The 18,949-nt window shown below is 31.2% G+C and overlaps 1 protein-coding gene across 1 annotated transcript in view; it reads right to left on the bottom strand.

The window, feature by feature from the left end:
• LOC131848440 (atrial natriuretic peptide-converting enzyme) overlaps positions 1-18,631 on the bottom strand; it is a 28,418-nt gene extending 9,787 nt beyond the window's left edge. The window contains exons 1-4 of the mRNA XM_059198298.1: positions 18,293-18,631; positions 9,987-10,179; positions 6,793-7,003; positions 1,409-1,565 (exon numbers count right to left, since the gene is read on the bottom strand). Coding sequence (XP_059054281.1) covers positions 1,409-1,565; positions 6,793-7,003; positions 9,987-10,179; positions 18,293-18,358 — 627 coding nt within the window. The 5' untranslated portion in view covers positions 18,359-18,631. The remainder of the gene's footprint in view (positions 1-1,408; positions 1,566-6,792; positions 7,004-9,986; positions 10,180-18,292) is intronic.
• Between the last annotated feature and the right edge of the window lie 318 nt (positions 18,632-18,949).

The raw sequence follows: 18,949 nt of genomic DNA, 5'->3' as shown, positions 1-18,949 counted from the left end.
CATTTATAGTAGTAGATACCTACTCATACTAGCGTTTTCCTCGATTTTACGAGAGTTAATTAATATGTTAAATGAATAGAATGAGTTAACACGATTATGTATGCGAATTGTCATTCAAATCCATTTAACAATACATATCTACACAAATACGAAAGAAGAAATATTTCTAAGTTCTTTTAATCCAAGGCAAACACCTGTTTGAAAATATTTAGTATAATTAATTTATTATTTTCTTTAATTAAAAATAGACTTCATAAACAGACTAAATCAACCAATAATATTGATAATCTTGAAGCAAGACGTTACCGATACCTCATCTTAATACATTGCTGATATACCTATATCTTGGATGAAAAAAATAATCACCTTCAAATTTGAGTGAATATTCACACGTATTTACATTAAGATTTATATTTCTAGGCCTATTGCGTCTTTATTTTCTGTTTGAGGAGCGTATTCTCACGTCTAATTAATAATACTAAATATGTATACAATTACGAATGTAATAAAAGTAATTGGGCAGGTATATATTAACTAATATAATTAGATGAAATATTTAAGTATAACAAAATGCATTTGGATACCAACCTATTGTGAAAATATTTCATAAAAAATAAGTATTCTGTGAAATATTTATATTACGACATACGAACAATCTAAATAACAAACTGTTGTTCTGTTCGTGATTCAAGTTACTATATTTAGTTGTATTTAGTTAGTGTAATCGTGTTACTAAACCGCAATTTTTGAAATCGCATTGACTATATCAGAGATATTGCTAAAATAACCACAATAGGTATTAAGCCGAAAATGGAAAATTAAAATTGAATTTCAAATTCTAATCTACCTGACATTATAGTCAGGTGATTTCAATTCAACAAGTTCCGCAATATTTGCCTTTACTTTCGAGTAACACAATCTCTGCTAATTAATTAACTGCACATTGCCTTGTATAAATAGATATAGATATCAGATAACTGTACTTATCCGTCAAGTTTCTCTAATTGGCAGTGAATTTTAGTTGCCTACATGCTATTATGCTATCATGCTATTATGCCTGCATATAAAATTATTATTATGAAAGTATATAAAATATGAACAAGATAGATAATCTATTTTATTTATATAATACTTTTCGCTAACAAAAAAAATTATAAGCCTGTGGTAACAAGTATTTTTACTAGGCTTTCGTATTTATATGCAAGTTGCTAATTTCGTTTCCCCTTATAGTTTGTAAGTAAAATATATTGTCATATTAAAGACGAAATTTATTGTACTATGTAATTTTATGTTATCTGTGTATTATTCTTTATTTAACTATACTAAATACACTAGATACAATAAGAAATAGAAAAAATTAAATCTATAAAGAGATACAAGTATTTACATAATGTATTCGTTTCTATACCTCAATGTGTAGGGTGTCTGGCATCACAGTGACATTTAAATGACCAGCAGGAGCGTTGATCTCTCGAGCAAGCACCGCCTTCACCTCGCTTGTGCTTACTGCTGTAAAGATCGGCTCGAAAGACACTTCAAAGTGCACTCGCATTCCGTCCTCAGTACTGTAACGGAAACAATAAAAATAAACCATTAGTAACACATCACTGTAGCATTTAGTGTACAATTGCAATTGCAACACCTTAAATGAACGAGATGAAGTTATTGTTAGTAATGGGAGCTTATTTACCAATGTTAACAATGAAGCCTAACACTAGGCAGTTCTCCCTGGAAACAATCGTGTGGTCTAACTGACCTGATGTCATGCTCATCCCATCATCTTATAGTAGAGTATACATATAAATATAGTATAATCAGGCAAGGTAGACAAACAATAAATAAACTTTGCTACAACGCAACAAATAATAGATACCTACCTTTTTTTAAGTAACAACTTGCAATAAATAATTGTAATATAGAAATTACTGTAGCTTTCAACAAAAAGTAGGACAAAATATTCGTAAATACAAATTAAGAGTATGATTTCATTTCTGTCAATTTAAAGCCTCAGGTTGGTTGGTGTTTTTTGAAATTAGAAAGGTCACAGTTGAAACTGACGGCACAACAACAAAAGTTGAGTTATTAATAATTTTAGCCCCGTTAATGCATGGATAAGAAATAAGTAGGGATTTATTATCATTCGATTATTAACTGTTGTTTTAGAAGTAATGTATATTAGTATAAAGAGGTAAAATTTGATAGTTTGTGAGTTTGTCGGATCTATGAATCTACTGAACTGATTTTGAAAATTCTTTTAGGTAGCCTTTTTATTATGCAATCTGTAGGTAGGTATATATAAAATCACACTACGACCGCGAGTGTATAGGAGGCAAGTTAGCAATAATATGGGAGCGGAGGTGCTATGAAATTTATAGCCAAAAACGATGTAAAAGTGAGGAAACAAAATTGCGCAGATTAGCTAGCAAACAATAATTATAAACCACTACAGTAATCTAAAAATAATATCTATCATCATCTATAATAATATAATATTGCGGTCACAAAAAATAGTACTTTTTTTTATTGATTAAATAAACTTATTATTTTTTACAATAAACATTTAGATACACATCTTAAAAAGTACCTATAGTATGAAATGTAAACAGGATACATCCGACACTAAGTAGGTAGAAGAAATTTCTCACAACAAATTATGCATTTAGGTTTCCTATTTAAATTCATCGCTCATGAATGGAGAGGTTCGGAACATGGCCGGAACCTTCCGACAACTGCATGTACCTACAATTGACGCATCGGCCATAGAAAGTTCAGATATTAACTTACAAACAGAGCACGTATTGTAACTTTCTCATGTCGGTATCACACAGGAATCAATACATGGTTATAATAACTTCGTGTTACAGGGCTTAATGTCGAACTATTTCATTGTTGATATTGTTCTCAATAACACAATATGTGATATAAGATTATCGATTAGGTATTAAATCTAAATTTAAATAGAATTAACGGATTCAAATAAAATCGTATATATTTTAAAACTTTTAAAATAAGCAGACGGACGAGTACGAAATTTTGTACACAATTTTTACATAATTATTTTTATAATAATACCTAGAAATACACTATATTAATATATGTATAAACATGTATAAAAGTACGCATAACAAACACACGTATAAGTCTTTGAGAATAAAAACTTTATTCCAAATAAAACAAAAAATTATGGCCGAATCTCAATTAATGGACGACTATAAAATTATATGAAATAGTGAATGGTCTACTTCATACATAAATCATTAAAGTTAATACTATCTTTTTACTAATTGAATCTCTATGTAATTCGATAAAGTGCTGCATGTAACATGCATATGATTAGTCTAATAGTTAGTTACGAATTCTATTCAGCTTTAGAGTATTTTCACGTAATGACGGATTTCATGATCGACAAATAGGCGCGGTATGCTATGTGCAGGTTTCTACTAAAAAGAATGTTGAAAGTCATTCTAAAATCCAATAAATCTGTATGATTGAATTATGCGACCGTTTCTGAACTAACTACTTTGTGGCTTTTAATAGGTACTTAGTTAGTATTAGAAATTGTAAAGTAATCGTTTGTTTCTTGCTGCGTCATTCTAAAAATACTCATATAGATTTTATAAACAATTCAGTGAGTTCCAAGGGCATACTTTTTTTTTATTACCCACAGCCTAGAACTCTGGAAGTATGACGACGTAAAATAATTGTCTCCTAGCGTATAATTTAAATGGAAAGGGGATAATTTAAAATATAAATTACGAGAGAGCGTCGTGTAGTAGTCTAGTGGTTTACAGGCTGAGACCAGAAAATAATATACTGTCTCTCCGATGAAGTAAACACCGATAACAAAAACAGACATTATTTCGAGGGCTAGTCCCGTGGCTAGTACCACGTTAGATGATAATATACTCAGCGAAATGTAGGCATGTTAAACATTGCGTTTACCATGACGTCGATAATTGACAATGCCCCGTCCGGGATGACAGTCGTGACGGCAGGTATGTTAGGTTGTGTGTTGTCTAAATTACGAGTGACACCCGTTGAAATCTTTTGTTTCATCCACACAACTCGTGAATTCTAAGCAAGTAGAAAGGTTTTTAATATTTATGGAATGTCTAGGTTGTATTTTGTTATTGGTATATAAAGGCTTCGCAAATATCGTAAGAAGTATTTGGGTCCATGTGTAACTTTAAATAATTATGCAAAACTACTTTTTCTCATTTTACTTTAATTCAATATAAATTCTAGTAGGTACATATGTTGCAGTGATTAATTATGCAAAATTATCGTACTTTGATTAATTCTAATAACATTTATGGGGTAAGCAGAATTGAATAGGAGAAACCTTCGTCTTTGCACATACACGTGTTATATTTCCAACTCGTTGAAATAAGCCTATCTTTTATCTAAAAAAGCATATAGAATCAGTGATGAAGAGAAGCAATTATATAATAACAACTTTCTGTATTAGTGGCACACTCATAAGTGTGACGGATATGTTAATATAAATAATATATATATTCGGTATTATATAATGTTATAGTTTATTTCTGTTGAATTTACTAATTCTATTTAATATGTTTATTAGGTTGTGCCTACATAATAAATTATAATAATAATAAATAATATTAGTATTATTTATTATGTAGGCATGTATTATGTATCATGTACCTATGTCGGAAAGTAATCGGGTCCGAAATAAAAAATTTGTTACATAATTATTCAATTTAAATTATATAATATAATTGATAGTAAAACAACTCTACAGTATTTACAATATTCGTATTTCCTCTAAATGTAAGGCCCGGGTTCAATGATAAGGTGCCGAGATTTTGTGAAAGTTAACTTTCTCTAGGTTTGTGGTGTATCTGTATAGCCTACATTGATATGATTCACCGCATTTGTGGACAAAACTTGTCGATATGTATCTATGTATTAGTTCATTGTGTATCTGTAGTAATATTATAAAGCTGAAGAGCATGTTTATTTGTTTCAGCGTGCTAATCTCAGGAACTACTAGTTCCAACTGAAAAAATATTTTTATTCTGAATAGTCTATTTCTTTAAGAAGGTTTACAGCTATATAACATTACGCTAAGACCAATACAAGCGAAGCATCAGTAAAAAATGTGGCAAAACATTATTGATATTTGACGGCTTCCGATGCGTGCGCTGCGCGAACAAAGTCCCGGGCACAGCTAGTATTAAATAACGGGAATATACATTATTGATTTATTTCTTCATGTTATTAGGTATGTTATAGTTTAGATTTAGGTTAATAGTCAATCATTTGATATATTGTCATTGTTTCTGTCATATACTAAAGGTATTTTTTTCTATCGATTACAAAATATGTCTTTTATTTATCTATGCCTGTGTCGTTAATACCAAGTATTTGTACATAAATGGAATATAGTTCCAATATACATTTGATTCATTCTATTCTTGATAAGTTATAAACAAAAGTATGATAAATTACACCACTGGATACTAACGAAATCGATTGTTACAATTTTTGACTCGAAACAAAAATATACATAACAGTCACTTTTTGTAACACTCAAATGTTACTAAAGTTGACTGTTACACATAACGTAATCACCTGTTACAGAGCTCTTGAGAGTTTAACAAAGAATACTCGTACCAGTTCAATAACGGATAGCGTTTCAACCTATACACAAATACTTTGTTCATTACAAAAGAAAACAAAAAACACGATTATGTTTTTAAGAGATTTTTCTTTTCCTTTCATTTATGCTTACAACAACTTAAGTGATAAATATAGCCATTTACTTTCATAGTAAGAATTTTAAATAGGTATATTATTTATGAGCAAAAATGTAAAATTAAATTTAATGGTATACTATATTATTTATATTTAATGGTATACAGCATTGAGGGCCGGATATATATTAGTATTATTTTACAATAAACAAAATATATAATTATGTGAATTAGATGTAGGTACATTATAAATAAAGTACTTCATAGTATATGTAGTTACATATAGTTTAGTTTTTGACCACTGTAGCAGTTCTCTCAGAAAGAATGATTTAACGTTAACATTTGTGTGTTATTTCTTTTCATAGCTTTGTACTATGTGAACCCAATAAATATAAGCTCGGGCAATTCATATAGCGCCATGTAGTATCACGCTAAGCAGAGCTTATGTTATGGATATTAACAACTGATATACATACTTAATACTTTTTTTGTAAAGTATTGAATACATTTTTTTCAGTAATCCTTATAATTATGCACCCTTAGAATTGCAGACAGACTGTACCTTAATAAGCGTGCTTTGTGTAGGTAATACATATCCATCTAGAAAATATTAATTTAGTAGACTATGGTTAAATCAAGCAAATGGCCCAATGGCTTGAAACACCAGGGGTGTCCCGTGATATCATAGCCCTTTAGTAATGCCCTTCTTGAAAAACTCCATGCTGTAGGGTCTAGAGAAAACCTCGTTCATTTTATCATTTCTATATGTAGGTATATCTGTTTAAATAGTAAGTAGGTATCTTTATTTTATTCACTTAAGTAGATCGTGACATCTATAGTCTGTTTTTAATATCGGAGACTAAATTGACGGGTGTAAATATCAGATTTTCAATTAATGCTACTAGCTATAGCGGGGTAGTGCTGAATCTGGGATACCGATTTTTTAATAGCAATTATTGTATTTTAGACGAATTGCTTTAAAACTATATAAGAAACGCAAATAAGCTGGCGTACTTGTCTCCGAGATAAAAAAAAACAGACTATAATATAAGTATTATTAGGTATACTTTACCTGTCCAATGCAAGAATTTCATCGCTCACAAAACAAGATCTGAGTTCTGAGTTTTGATATAAATTGAAGAGTGCTTGTCGCAGGTATCGTTCCCTGGTGTTATTGCTCTTTGGTTCGAGGTCTTTGACTCTCTCGTTCTCTGCCCCAAAGTTCACAATGAATGATCCTCGGAATGTTTGTCGGTTTAATGGGTCTCCGAACAAATATAGATCTGAAACAAATATAACTTCATTACTTTGTAATATAAAGTATAAATCTTATTAAAATAATGAAATATAACAAGTAGATATACATATAATTATGGATAATAAAGATACTTTATTTGCATCAGATAACCGAACGAAATCTATTATTTATATAGCTTACTACATAGTATGCTATATATGTTTATAGTACTCGTAGGTGAAAGCAGTATTTTTAAGGAATGTATGTTATAAGTTAAGTATGCAACTCACGAAAATAGGAGTAATAGTTAAACAAAGAAGGCAAATATGTAATGTTAAATTTTATAACTTAGTAAATAAAACAAAATAAATAAATTATTACGAAAGTAATTTTTAACATAGGTATATAATTAATTCCATGTAATCATTTTTATAGTTTATTAATCATTATACTGTAAGTAAACTGTAGAATGTGAAATAAAGTAGAGGATCAATAATTATTTAGCACATAACTAATTATGTAACTCAAAATTATATGGATTTAATAAGTAAAACGAATTCGATGGAAATATGGGTATTTCATCTCTCTCAATAAAGCTACAGAAAATATCTATGGCATTAAATCTGTAGCTTTCAATGTAATTCCTATAGTTACCTATAGGTACTGGTTGGTAAATATAGGTTTTCATCTTATAACACGATCTCTTTTCCGCCGGTTTCGCATCTATCCTTCATATAAATTACCTATTATAAGTTACCAGTATAACTAGTAGGTAGGCAGATAAATGATATTATTTGTCATAACAGCCAGATCTCTTTACGATATAAGTCCGTGATACACTTGTCGCGGTGGTCGAGCTTAGTCGACCAGCGATATAGCAAGGCCGATGGGCTCGACGGCCTTTGGTGGTGACGGGCAAATATCGTTCGCTCACGCCTCTATAACATACTGTTTACTAACAATGGATACCAACTATAGAAGTTCAAAGTTCTATATCAATTTGTTGTTCTTTGTTGTATGCATTGAAATGCCTATCTTGATCATTTTTTTTATTAGAAACCTAGTTTCACGAATTTGAAAGTAACTTGATTGGAAAATTAGGATACACCTGCGCTTAGTTTTGCTTATATTAAATTCTGTGTAATGATTTTTTTAAAAATGTACAATTCTTACAGATTTTTTTTATTTGATTGCCTCCGTGGTGTTGCTGTTTATAATACTACTTAACTTCGGATGGTCGATTCCTCAAACGCTAAAAATATCTTTATTAATTAGTATGATAGTTTGTATTGGTCCGTGTGGTTTTTTTTTTACGGATGATAATGGAATGGTGCACCCGCCTGCGCTAACGGTTTACGCTGGCGGGGCACCAGTGGACGATGATAAGATGAGCATGAGGTCAGGTCAGTTAGCTCATCGAGACAAATTCATCAAGAATTTATCACGATGGTTTCCAGGGGGAACCGCGTAGAGGTCGACCTGACATGGTACATTGCTAGCAATGAGATCATCAGTCGACATTACTAACAATCACCTTTCCCCCCTGGTCCGTGTGGTTTCTATATCCATTTTCAAAATAATGGATTTAATTATTTCTGTTAGTTGTCTAATACCCATAACACGAGCTCTGCTTAGCTTAGGACTAGATGATGCCATGTAAATTGTTCTCGTTTATTTTTTTTATACTGCGACCATAGCAAACAAACATACAGCCCATTTAATAAAAAAATGTATATACATACATTGTATCTATGCAATCCTCGCTGGGTGTGTTTCTACACTAACATAACATTTAGCTCATGTTGAACATAAAACAGTCAAGTTGGAAAATAATTTACTACAGCTATGTTTAGGTGAAGGTAAACAGAGTGACTTTCGCAAACTATAAGATATACCTAAGGACCTACCTATAAATTCAAGTCCATATAAAACACTATAAACAGATGCTTACTAACTGGAAATTGTAAATTAATTGAGAGTGCATATATTGAATAGTCTATGTTGCGACATGTTATTCATGTTACATTATTCCTCCACGTAATACGACACTGTAGCAATTCCACAGAAATTTGTAAAAACAATAATACTATATATGGTTTTATTTTCTATGTATTAATAACTACCCAATTCTACAAACATAATTTGCAAAATGAGCCGATTATCCAGAACATACTGAAAGAGTTATGGAATCCACTGACACAACTTACCTTCATTCGAAAATACCTTCTTATACCAACTAATTATACGACGGCCTCGGTAGTGTAGGAGTCCTCGCACGCTACAAATATTTGTAATCATGAATATAATTGTTTGCATCGGCCTGGGTATTTTCTATGTATATTATGTATAAATTTATTAAAGAAAAAAATATCTATGTCGGTATTTACATTAGTTGTCCTGTACCCAGAATACTACCTCTGCTTAGCTTGGGACTAGACGGCAATCCTGAGATATTATTATTATATCATGTCGACGTATAATATAATATAATGTATGTAATTCAATATACGGCAGTATATATATTTTGCTGTTTGTGATACAGACATTTAACATATTATTTTCTTCTAGTTTTTATCCACGATATCGTCTGCGTGACCGGCACATATTGATTGAATAATATAATTGCACAAATTTAATTATTATTGCAAAACTTAATAATGGATATAAATGTGTATAATAATAATAAATAAATATAGAATTCATTATTTTAACATAGGGATTACTCAGCGGGAAAATAATATAGACTAGTATTATTTTCTCTCGCAAATCAAAAGCTCCACAGACTCTTAAATCACAGGGAGCGTATTCACGGCGGCATGACGAGCGTGTCATAGCAGTATGGTATATACAGTTTAATTCGCGTTCTGGTGAACATTTAACATGTTATTCTGTAAATTAGCGTATACATACGCTAATTTACTGTAAAGCTGCATCAAAAGCAGTTCAGTGCTTTTTGCGTAAAAGAGTAACAAACATCAATCCATCCATCCATACTCACAAACTTTCGCGTTTATAAAATATCAACTTACGTCCAAGGTAGGTAGCAACTGCAGCCAGGAGAAGTAACACCAACAGCGAGGCGATAGCAGCGCAGCATCCCCGGCATGAACGGCTTAGCTTGCGTCTTGTGAAGCGGATGTCGCTACCCACCGACATCGTTGACTCCGGTGCTCGGTGACGCGCGCATCGTCGTTGTCCACTCCGAGACCACCCATAGCCTAGCTATAAAATAACACTGTTAGTATAATATCGAATATAGAATCGGTTTTTTTTTTAATTGGAGTGGCAAATAAACTGATGGTCTCATGTGTTGGAAAGTGTGTACCGATGCGGAAAAAGGATTGTAGTAATGTGGAATTATTATCGCATTACTAGCAATGTACTCTGTTAGGTTGATCTCCACGCAGTTCTCACTGGAAACCATCATGATAAATTCCTGGAGAATTTGTCACGATGGGCTTACGGACCCGACCTCATGCTCACCTTAGCATCCTCCAAAATCCTGGCAAGACTACCAGCGTAATAATTAAAAAAAATTGATGTGTTTGTTTTTTAAACTAATTATTAAGATTCCTAATTTTAAGTTAAAAATTAAGGTAATTGCTTATATATGTATTGCGAGTACATATCAAAAATAATTAAGGTTTTTTTCCAATTCCAAGTATTTATAAATATTTATCATTAACCGTAAAGAAATACCAAAATAAATATGTGAATAAGTTATCTTATGAAGTACATTATAGAAATACAAGCTGTTGTGTAGAAACTGAACCGACATTACTATAACTGTAATATTATGTTATCTGTACTATAACTATAATTATGAGTGAAGTAAAAATTTTACTGTTTATTAGCATTTGCTATTTTAATAATACATATGTGTCGTATAAAACGTTTGGTTCCACACTGGTGAGTTTATACGGAAAGCATGCTATACAAACAATACATAATAATATACCAGATCTCTAATATTATAACTATGTCTCTTCCGTACATTTGTTGCGCAAACACAAGCATCATTTATGTCTTAGGTACTAACGTAATAACAATTTAAGTAGATATGTTTACGAACAACATCTTTAAAACTTTCATCCATATAAATGTGTTCCTTCCGTTGTTTATTTTAAAATATATAATTTATTTTGTTATGTCACTAGCACAGACATAATATTGTTATGTATAATATCGAGCTGAAGATAAATATGTATCAAAAACTTAAAAAAGGCATCAATCATTGTCGAATCGTTTTTTTAAATTTTATTTAAAAAACGATTGATAATTGTACTTAATGGATGCCATGCCAAATTCTATACAATCAGTACATAGTAAGTATTAAGCTTATTATATCTAGTAGTTATGGTTTTCAATTATTGTAAATAGTTATTTACATTGTATTATTTGTAATATCGTTTAGATGAAAAATATAATATTTAGGTATAGATAGTACCTACCTACTAAGTTGAAAGTTGCAACATTCTCACAACTCTAGCTAAAGTACAGATAAAGTTCATGGTGAGCTTGCAACATTTTAGCATAGAAATCTGGGTAGGAATGAAAATCCACTTACAGAGTATTTATGGAAAGCTTTACTGTATGTAGTAGTAGTAGTATAAGTACAAGTATCGATATGACTAACTGCAGAAACAAAAGATTATTAATTAATCGACTATTTTTGTTACAAAACCCATCGATTTTTTAAATTTTAATAAGAACTGATTGCTAGCAGTTTTTATTAAAAAAATCAATTATTTTCGCAAAATCCTTATTTTTGTCCACTTGACCTGTGAGTGGCTTGATTTATTTCCTTGGTACCTATTTTAGGACACTTGGATGGAACAATCAAATGAAGAAAAGGATTTTTTCAAATATTAAAATCGTTCTAAATTTAAAATAATATTAGTTTTTTTCATAATCTATTTATATTTCATATGCACACGCGACGAATATAACAAACACTCGATCCTTACCAACATTGTTACCAATTCAATCGTGAAATTATAGCACGAGACGCCATATTCCACCATGCTAATGGTACTAGGTTCATAATCTACAACACGTAGATATAACAATCGTGGCACGTCTGACATACAAATGGTATTTGAACAGAAACACGAGTCAAACAAAGAGTATATTTTACAATATTTTCGAGCACGTTCCTTTTCATTGGATTGGCAGTAGATGTACGGACAAGGTTGAATAATGGCATGCCAATTACGAATAGATGCTGTCGATGTCGTAAAGCAGTCCCATCTTTAGTTTATCATCATTAGCACTGTGGTCATGACATGGACATGAAATCGATACAACTTTATCGGGGAATAAATATATGTACCTACTTGGAAATTGTTTCGCTAATTGCGTGACGAGAAAAACGGAGATAAAAAAAAAGAAATATATGGATATTTCAAGTTTCAGTCGGTCAGGTATGATTAATTTTTACAGAGAATTAAATTGAACAAAAAGTATGAAAAAAATAATCAAATATTGTTTTCGATACCAGGTATGTTTCTTTTATGAATTATTATCAACATAGATTTGTTTTACATAATTTTGTTTCAAATAATATCTACTATTTAGTTAGGTACTCTCTTTATGATATTAATCTTAGAGTTTCTTTTGAATGTCTATTTAGAGGCCAACGTGCTTTTACTTCGTTATTATAAGTCAATTACTTTTAATTAATTAATAATAATAATAAACTCTTTATTATGCCAATAGTAGAAGAGACATAATAAGAAAAACAGTAATTACCTACTTTATTATGTAATTTTTTACCTTACATAACGCAATAGTATTCTGGAGATTATAAAACATATCGTATAAAAGAATATATTTCTAATACAATATACAGCAAAACCATGATATTCATATATTACTTCTAGGTAATATTTTCTTGTCCTACCTGTGTCTCTAGTTACTTCTATGTTCTTAGTTATTAATTGGAACAATGGGAATAAACAATAATTAAAAAAATTATACACTTCTGTATATATTTCTAACGATAGGTAATTGGTAACTGATAATAAAAGATATACCTTTATGACAGTTATCTCAGGGGCATTGTTAACTGCAGACGACGAGGTGAATGCAACACTTGACGTGCCCAAAAATCACTGTATATTTATTTGATTTATCGCTGTGTTTTTGCACAATGTTGGTTTATCAATCGGATTTCAATGAACGAAAAGTCAGCCAAAAAGAACATACAAGATTTCTTATTGTCCTCCAAGTCGAATTGATAACTTAGGGGTAGTGAACGGTTGTATAGGATACGACATTCTAACTCGACTGATAATTGAACTGCTTTGCTTATATCACAGATAACATAATATTACATACATATATTAATGTATTATAAAGTATTTAAGTATTTCTATCACTTTTTTCTTACCCATAGTACAAATTCTGCTTAATTTGTGAGTTAACGCATTTCTCTGGGTTATTAATTTTATTATTAGTGTGTTAGTCTTTATATATTATTTTGTAATATAAAATATAAAGCAGAATGGGCACGTGCAGCGTGCACTTGCCGCGACCCAGATATCGTCTCACGTTTTTGCTGCGATCGGAGTGCTGCAACAAAGGCGGCCGATGGCGCTGCCTTTTCGCTGGTTTCTATTAAGATCTCTAAGTCACAATGCGGACGCCCTCACTTTCATTCTGAACGTGCTCATTTACAAATAATAGTTGTTTGCTTCACTTGCTAATTTTATGTAAACATTGCCGCCAGCGAGTCGATTGTGATGATGTTATCTATAACGACTACATTTTTGTAGATTAACCGACCTCAAATTACAAAAGTAACGACTTTGTGACTAGCATAACAATTTCCTGCATGGTAACACACTTTTCTTTATTGAGATTAGACAATTAGCATTATTTAATTGCACCGTTATACATACTTTCCAATAATAACTGCTGTAGTGTTTTGATCACGAAAAGCTTTGTCGTTAGTAACGGTACCGCACAAATCCAGTAATTCGTCGCTCAATCGATCGTTCGATAAATAGATTCGATCTCAGTGGTACATATAGTTTTAGTAATACACAGATAAGAGCATTACTTAATATTATACTTTCTTATGGTCGCAAGTTCGATTCTAGCACAATACTAACATTCATTCATGAGACGTTGTACACGTATAAGAATTTGAAAATAAACATAGCGGAAGCAAATACATATTTCGTTAGTATAGTTATTAGTTTCGGTTATAGTCCTATAGTCCCCAAGCCAGAGCCTAATTTAGTCAATCATTTCCAAACAAATCCAATGTGCCAAAAAGGCAGAGACTTCTAAAATAGTTAAGATAGTTGTATTACGAAGCCTAGTGAAATTCAGCTGTAGTTCCGAGGATGGGTTGAGGAGCATGACTCTCGTTATAATGTTGTTGGACTTGTTATAAGAAACACATATTACATGTCGTTTGTTTCCATGTTAAATTATATAGGTATATCTCTATCTTCGTAGATGAGAACAAAATAAATTGTATCTCTTTTTAAAACAACAAAACACTAAGTTGTGGCAATGTATGCGAGTTAAACGGAGACTTCCACGGAGTCCTCCTTGAAATCATCATGGTTCGTTCCTACTGAATTTGTCACGAATATTATAATCTTCCACTGGTGCCACAGCGAATATTATTAGAGCAAAAAAGGCAACATTCCATTACAATAGACATAGACCATACCATAGGAAAAAGACCATATTTCTTAATATGACGTTTCAATATTTAAAGAAAAATATTATGAAATTCATCTCTAGCAAAATAACTAAAGCATTAATTTAATTTGAACGAACCTAATCTAATCAAAATGGTTAAAATAACCATTTTATTAGATTAGGACAGATACAATCAAATTAAATTTTATACTTCAGGTATTTCGCTACGGGTTCAGCGTTTAGTGATTTATTTAATAAATTAATAAATATTGTTGAAGAGTTTTTTATCCAGATATATTTATATATATACAGTTATTATTTTTACTATTTTGAATCATCGGTTAATAATGATCAAATTTAAAAATATTGTATTATAAAAGATTCAGATTAAATAAGAAATTTTCAAAATATACGATATGGTATGTATTTCAATTCAGTTAGAAAATTTAATACATAACCTACTATTGCGTTTACTTTGTCATCTTTATGTATGTTGACAAATGCATACATGTTTACCAACGTTACAATCTCTCAATCTGTATATGTGGGACATATACAGATTGTATTTTAAATATATTAGAATTTTATACTTATATAAGATATACGTATAAAATACTAGCTGTGGTATTTATATACTCGAGATTTACACTGAAAATAATTTAGTTGTACGTATGATTAGATCTAGGATCTAATCTTACTTATCTTCATACGTATAATAAATGAACAGACGCATAAGAGTCGGACGCATAAGAGTGAGCAACAAGTACGTCAAACATACACCTAGACAAAAATATATGGTGACTGGCATTATTTATAAATAGGTTATTTATATTTAGTACACGGACGATTATAATAAATATTTGTTACAATACTTTTTTACAAATATTTATAAATAATTATGTATGTATAATACTTTAAAGAACTTCTTGAAATGGGAATAGAAGAAGAATCTAATATAATTATTTTATAAAAGGAGAGCTTTTGATTGATGGAGAATATTATACCTATCTATGTAACGAGAGAAATCTACAAGTAGGTATAAAACTATTGTGGACAATTTAAAAAATATATAAACCTTCACTTGTATAAATCATATAGAGTGACAATGTTTAATTAGGTTTAGATGTACCTACGTTGACATTTCAATGTGGAGTTATTAAAAACTCAACGACAAAATAGATACCTACAATTGAAAAGTTCATGGCCTCCTATAAAATTCAACTACTGAGAGCAAGAGGTCATTTACTGCGCACATCTTTCATCATTCATTTATCAATATAAATAAATGTGCTTCGGCCGACTATTGAAATTAAACATTATTATGTGCATAGTTATAGATATCTTCTAGTAAAATCATATAATAGTTGCTGGTTAAAATCACATGGGTCATGTTTTTGTTTGTCAATAACAGTAGAATTAAAACTCCGGTAAGCAACCAGTGTCGACTGACGACCCGGATTACAGATCACTCTACTCCGACTCTATCAGTGTTGCGCGCCCGTTAAATCCACTGACACACTTCCATTCTTGGGTGATTGAAAATAATTTGAAATCCTATTGAGGATTTACGTTCCGTGACCAAAAATAATAAGTTTAACTACCGAAATCAATTGCACACAAAATCCATTTTCCCGTTACCTTTGGAAAGAAAAAGTTTTAGATAATCCATAAAACAGTTACATAGTACTGTTCTGTAGCTCTTGTTAAAAAAATTGGGTCATGCACATAAAAGTATACTTACCCCTTGTAACTTAGATTAAATTACTTTACGTGGGGTTGTATGCCTATGTTCGTTAAAAGATATCATAATTTTTGGAGTTTAGGTATTTCCTATTCATAATTAGATAGCAACAATCACCTATAATATAATCAGATTTTCAGAAAGATTAAATGGGTGCCATCAGCCATCAAGAAACTTACTAACATTCTTTAATCCAAAGCCGTTCTTATGAATGTATTATATGCAGTACCTGTACATGTCAGTTCAACTCGACATTTCCTGTTCAAAAGGTGAAACAGGTTGTACTGCCAGTGTAGATACCAAACTGTATTGATTTAAAGGCAACTAAGCTACCTAACTATAGCACCGTACTCATACTGTCCCTACCTAATGTTGTTAGTGAGAGGCAAACACAAAATTAGCAAGGACATATATACTTATTGCGGTTCTATTTCCTGCTACTCTTAGATTAGGTCTATTAACAATCAATCAAAATCAAAAGAAAATTACCTATTATTTGGATATGAGAAATAGGTATGTAGATCGTTTTACTTGATATTTATTTGAGTCATCGCACATATGACTCTTGTTTATCATCTTTGGTCTTAGAATTGTATCTTCAATCAAGTACACTAAATAGTTTATTAGTTTTAGATAATATAGTTAATTTTACTACCCGTTTGTAACTGCACCTGACTTCCTGTCTATTACATCTATATATCATGTCCACTTCATTCATCTATTAGGGTCTCTTCATTAATTTATGAAGATTTAGTCTGCTACTAGTTTTAATTATTTATTACATATTACTACGGTAAACTTATTTAACATGTTCTATATTTTGAGGCAAATAAAGATGATTATTAGATATTATAGAGATCTGTATTTAAGTAACTTAAGAATGTTAAATATCTACCTGTTAATTAATTAATACAGTAACTGTACACGTTATAAATTAAACCTACGAGTAGGTATATTTGAAATTATACATACAACTATTTCTTAAAAAACTACCTAACCACGAAATCTCTAAGTGGATTACAAAAACCGCGGCTTTGCCTTAATTTACCTGAGACATCGTAATAATGGCAATGTTTGAAATAACTTTCAAATTTCAGAATAGAAAATGTTTATTCAACCACTTTAGACAATAAATGTGTGTGAAGCTTGGGAATTTAGTTACTGCTAAAGTTACTCAAAGTATTTTACTATGGAACTTCAATGAACACATTAATTTCACTATTTCGAGTATATTTTAATATATCAAATTGTACCTACTTATTTCTAAGAATACTAGAGACCCCGTGAGGGAAGGAATTTTTAATAGAAATTGATTCGAAATGATATGGTGTCACGAGTTTTATTGTCGGATTAGGCATGTACTTACATATTATGGAGTCGAAACATTACGATTTGCAAGAATTAAATGGTTCATTAGGTCTAGTGGTTATGTTAAGTTTATAAGGTTGAGAGAAACTTATACCTCTGAAAAATAGCTAATAAATGAATACATTATTAATTTCTCAAATAAGTTGTTACCTATATTGAATACTGATTGTTTCGATACATCCACGCCAATTATGATAAATTCTAAACTCTAATTAATAGAAATTAAATTAGTTCTTGTCTTAACATTTTATAAAAATATATTAATATAGGTAAACTAATAAATGCTACAACAGAATTAACCAACTTACTATAGGTCCCTATGAATTTAATGTACCTAGTATTAAACGAAGAGGAAAATAAAAATTAATAAATTAGAGAAAGCGAAACATAAAAATACAATATACCTACATAAATGTCGCGCAAGATGAGAAAACTCTATTGAGGAAACTTTCAAATCTGATTGCATACAATAATAACAATGCACGATTCAGATCGGTAGGTACGTACTAAATACATCGTTAATTAGAAAGAACGATACAATAACGACAACATATGTATTCCCCTCACCTCTGACTCCCATGTGTCTTTGACGGTCCGAGACTTGCTCTCCTTCATGTTTCCAGAGAACGTCATCACGGCGTGTCCTTTATTTCGGCCGTTGCACTTTTACACTACGACTGGAGATAAAATGCTCATACGCGACAGTAATGCGCTTCACTTTTCACAGATCACAATTTAATTAGGCACTTTTATTTTAGCACTGTCGCTTTCTGTTATCTTTTCGCCGGAACGCTAGGCAGATTGTAAACATTGTGCGCACAACGGTCGTGGATATGAGTCCGTAGAGCGTGCGATCGCGCGGGTCAGAAGTCGGCGCGTACTGACGGCAAGCGCGGAGCGACGTCGTCGGCGCGCAGTAACGGGCACGCACTACAGTTAACTTTCTCTCAACCCAGTCGCACTATAACTTAAAACAACATCGAAAGTCTCCACCATAGACTCACGGGTCAAAGCCTTCATTCATGTTTATTACCATTTTAATTACCAATATGGAAATATTGTTCATTTTGTAATAAAAATAAAAAACGACACACTATTCGGACTGGTGACTATATTTGTGTTATTACCTACTTCCTAATCTTATTTAGTGTCCTGGTCCAGTTCTTTTCTATTGTGATTTGATGACAGATCATCGGTTAAACCCTCACCGATATACAAATATTG

The sequence above is a fragment of the Achroia grisella genome, unplaced genomic scaffold (assembly GCF_030625045.1).
Source record: "Achroia grisella isolate CSIRO2021 unplaced genomic scaffold, CSIRO_AGI_Agris_v1 utg558, whole genome shotgun sequence".
NCBI classification, from domain to species: Eukaryota; Metazoa; Arthropoda; class Insecta; order Lepidoptera; family Pyralidae; genus Achroia; species Achroia grisella.
This window is presented reverse-complemented; position numbering and strand designations above follow the sequence as displayed.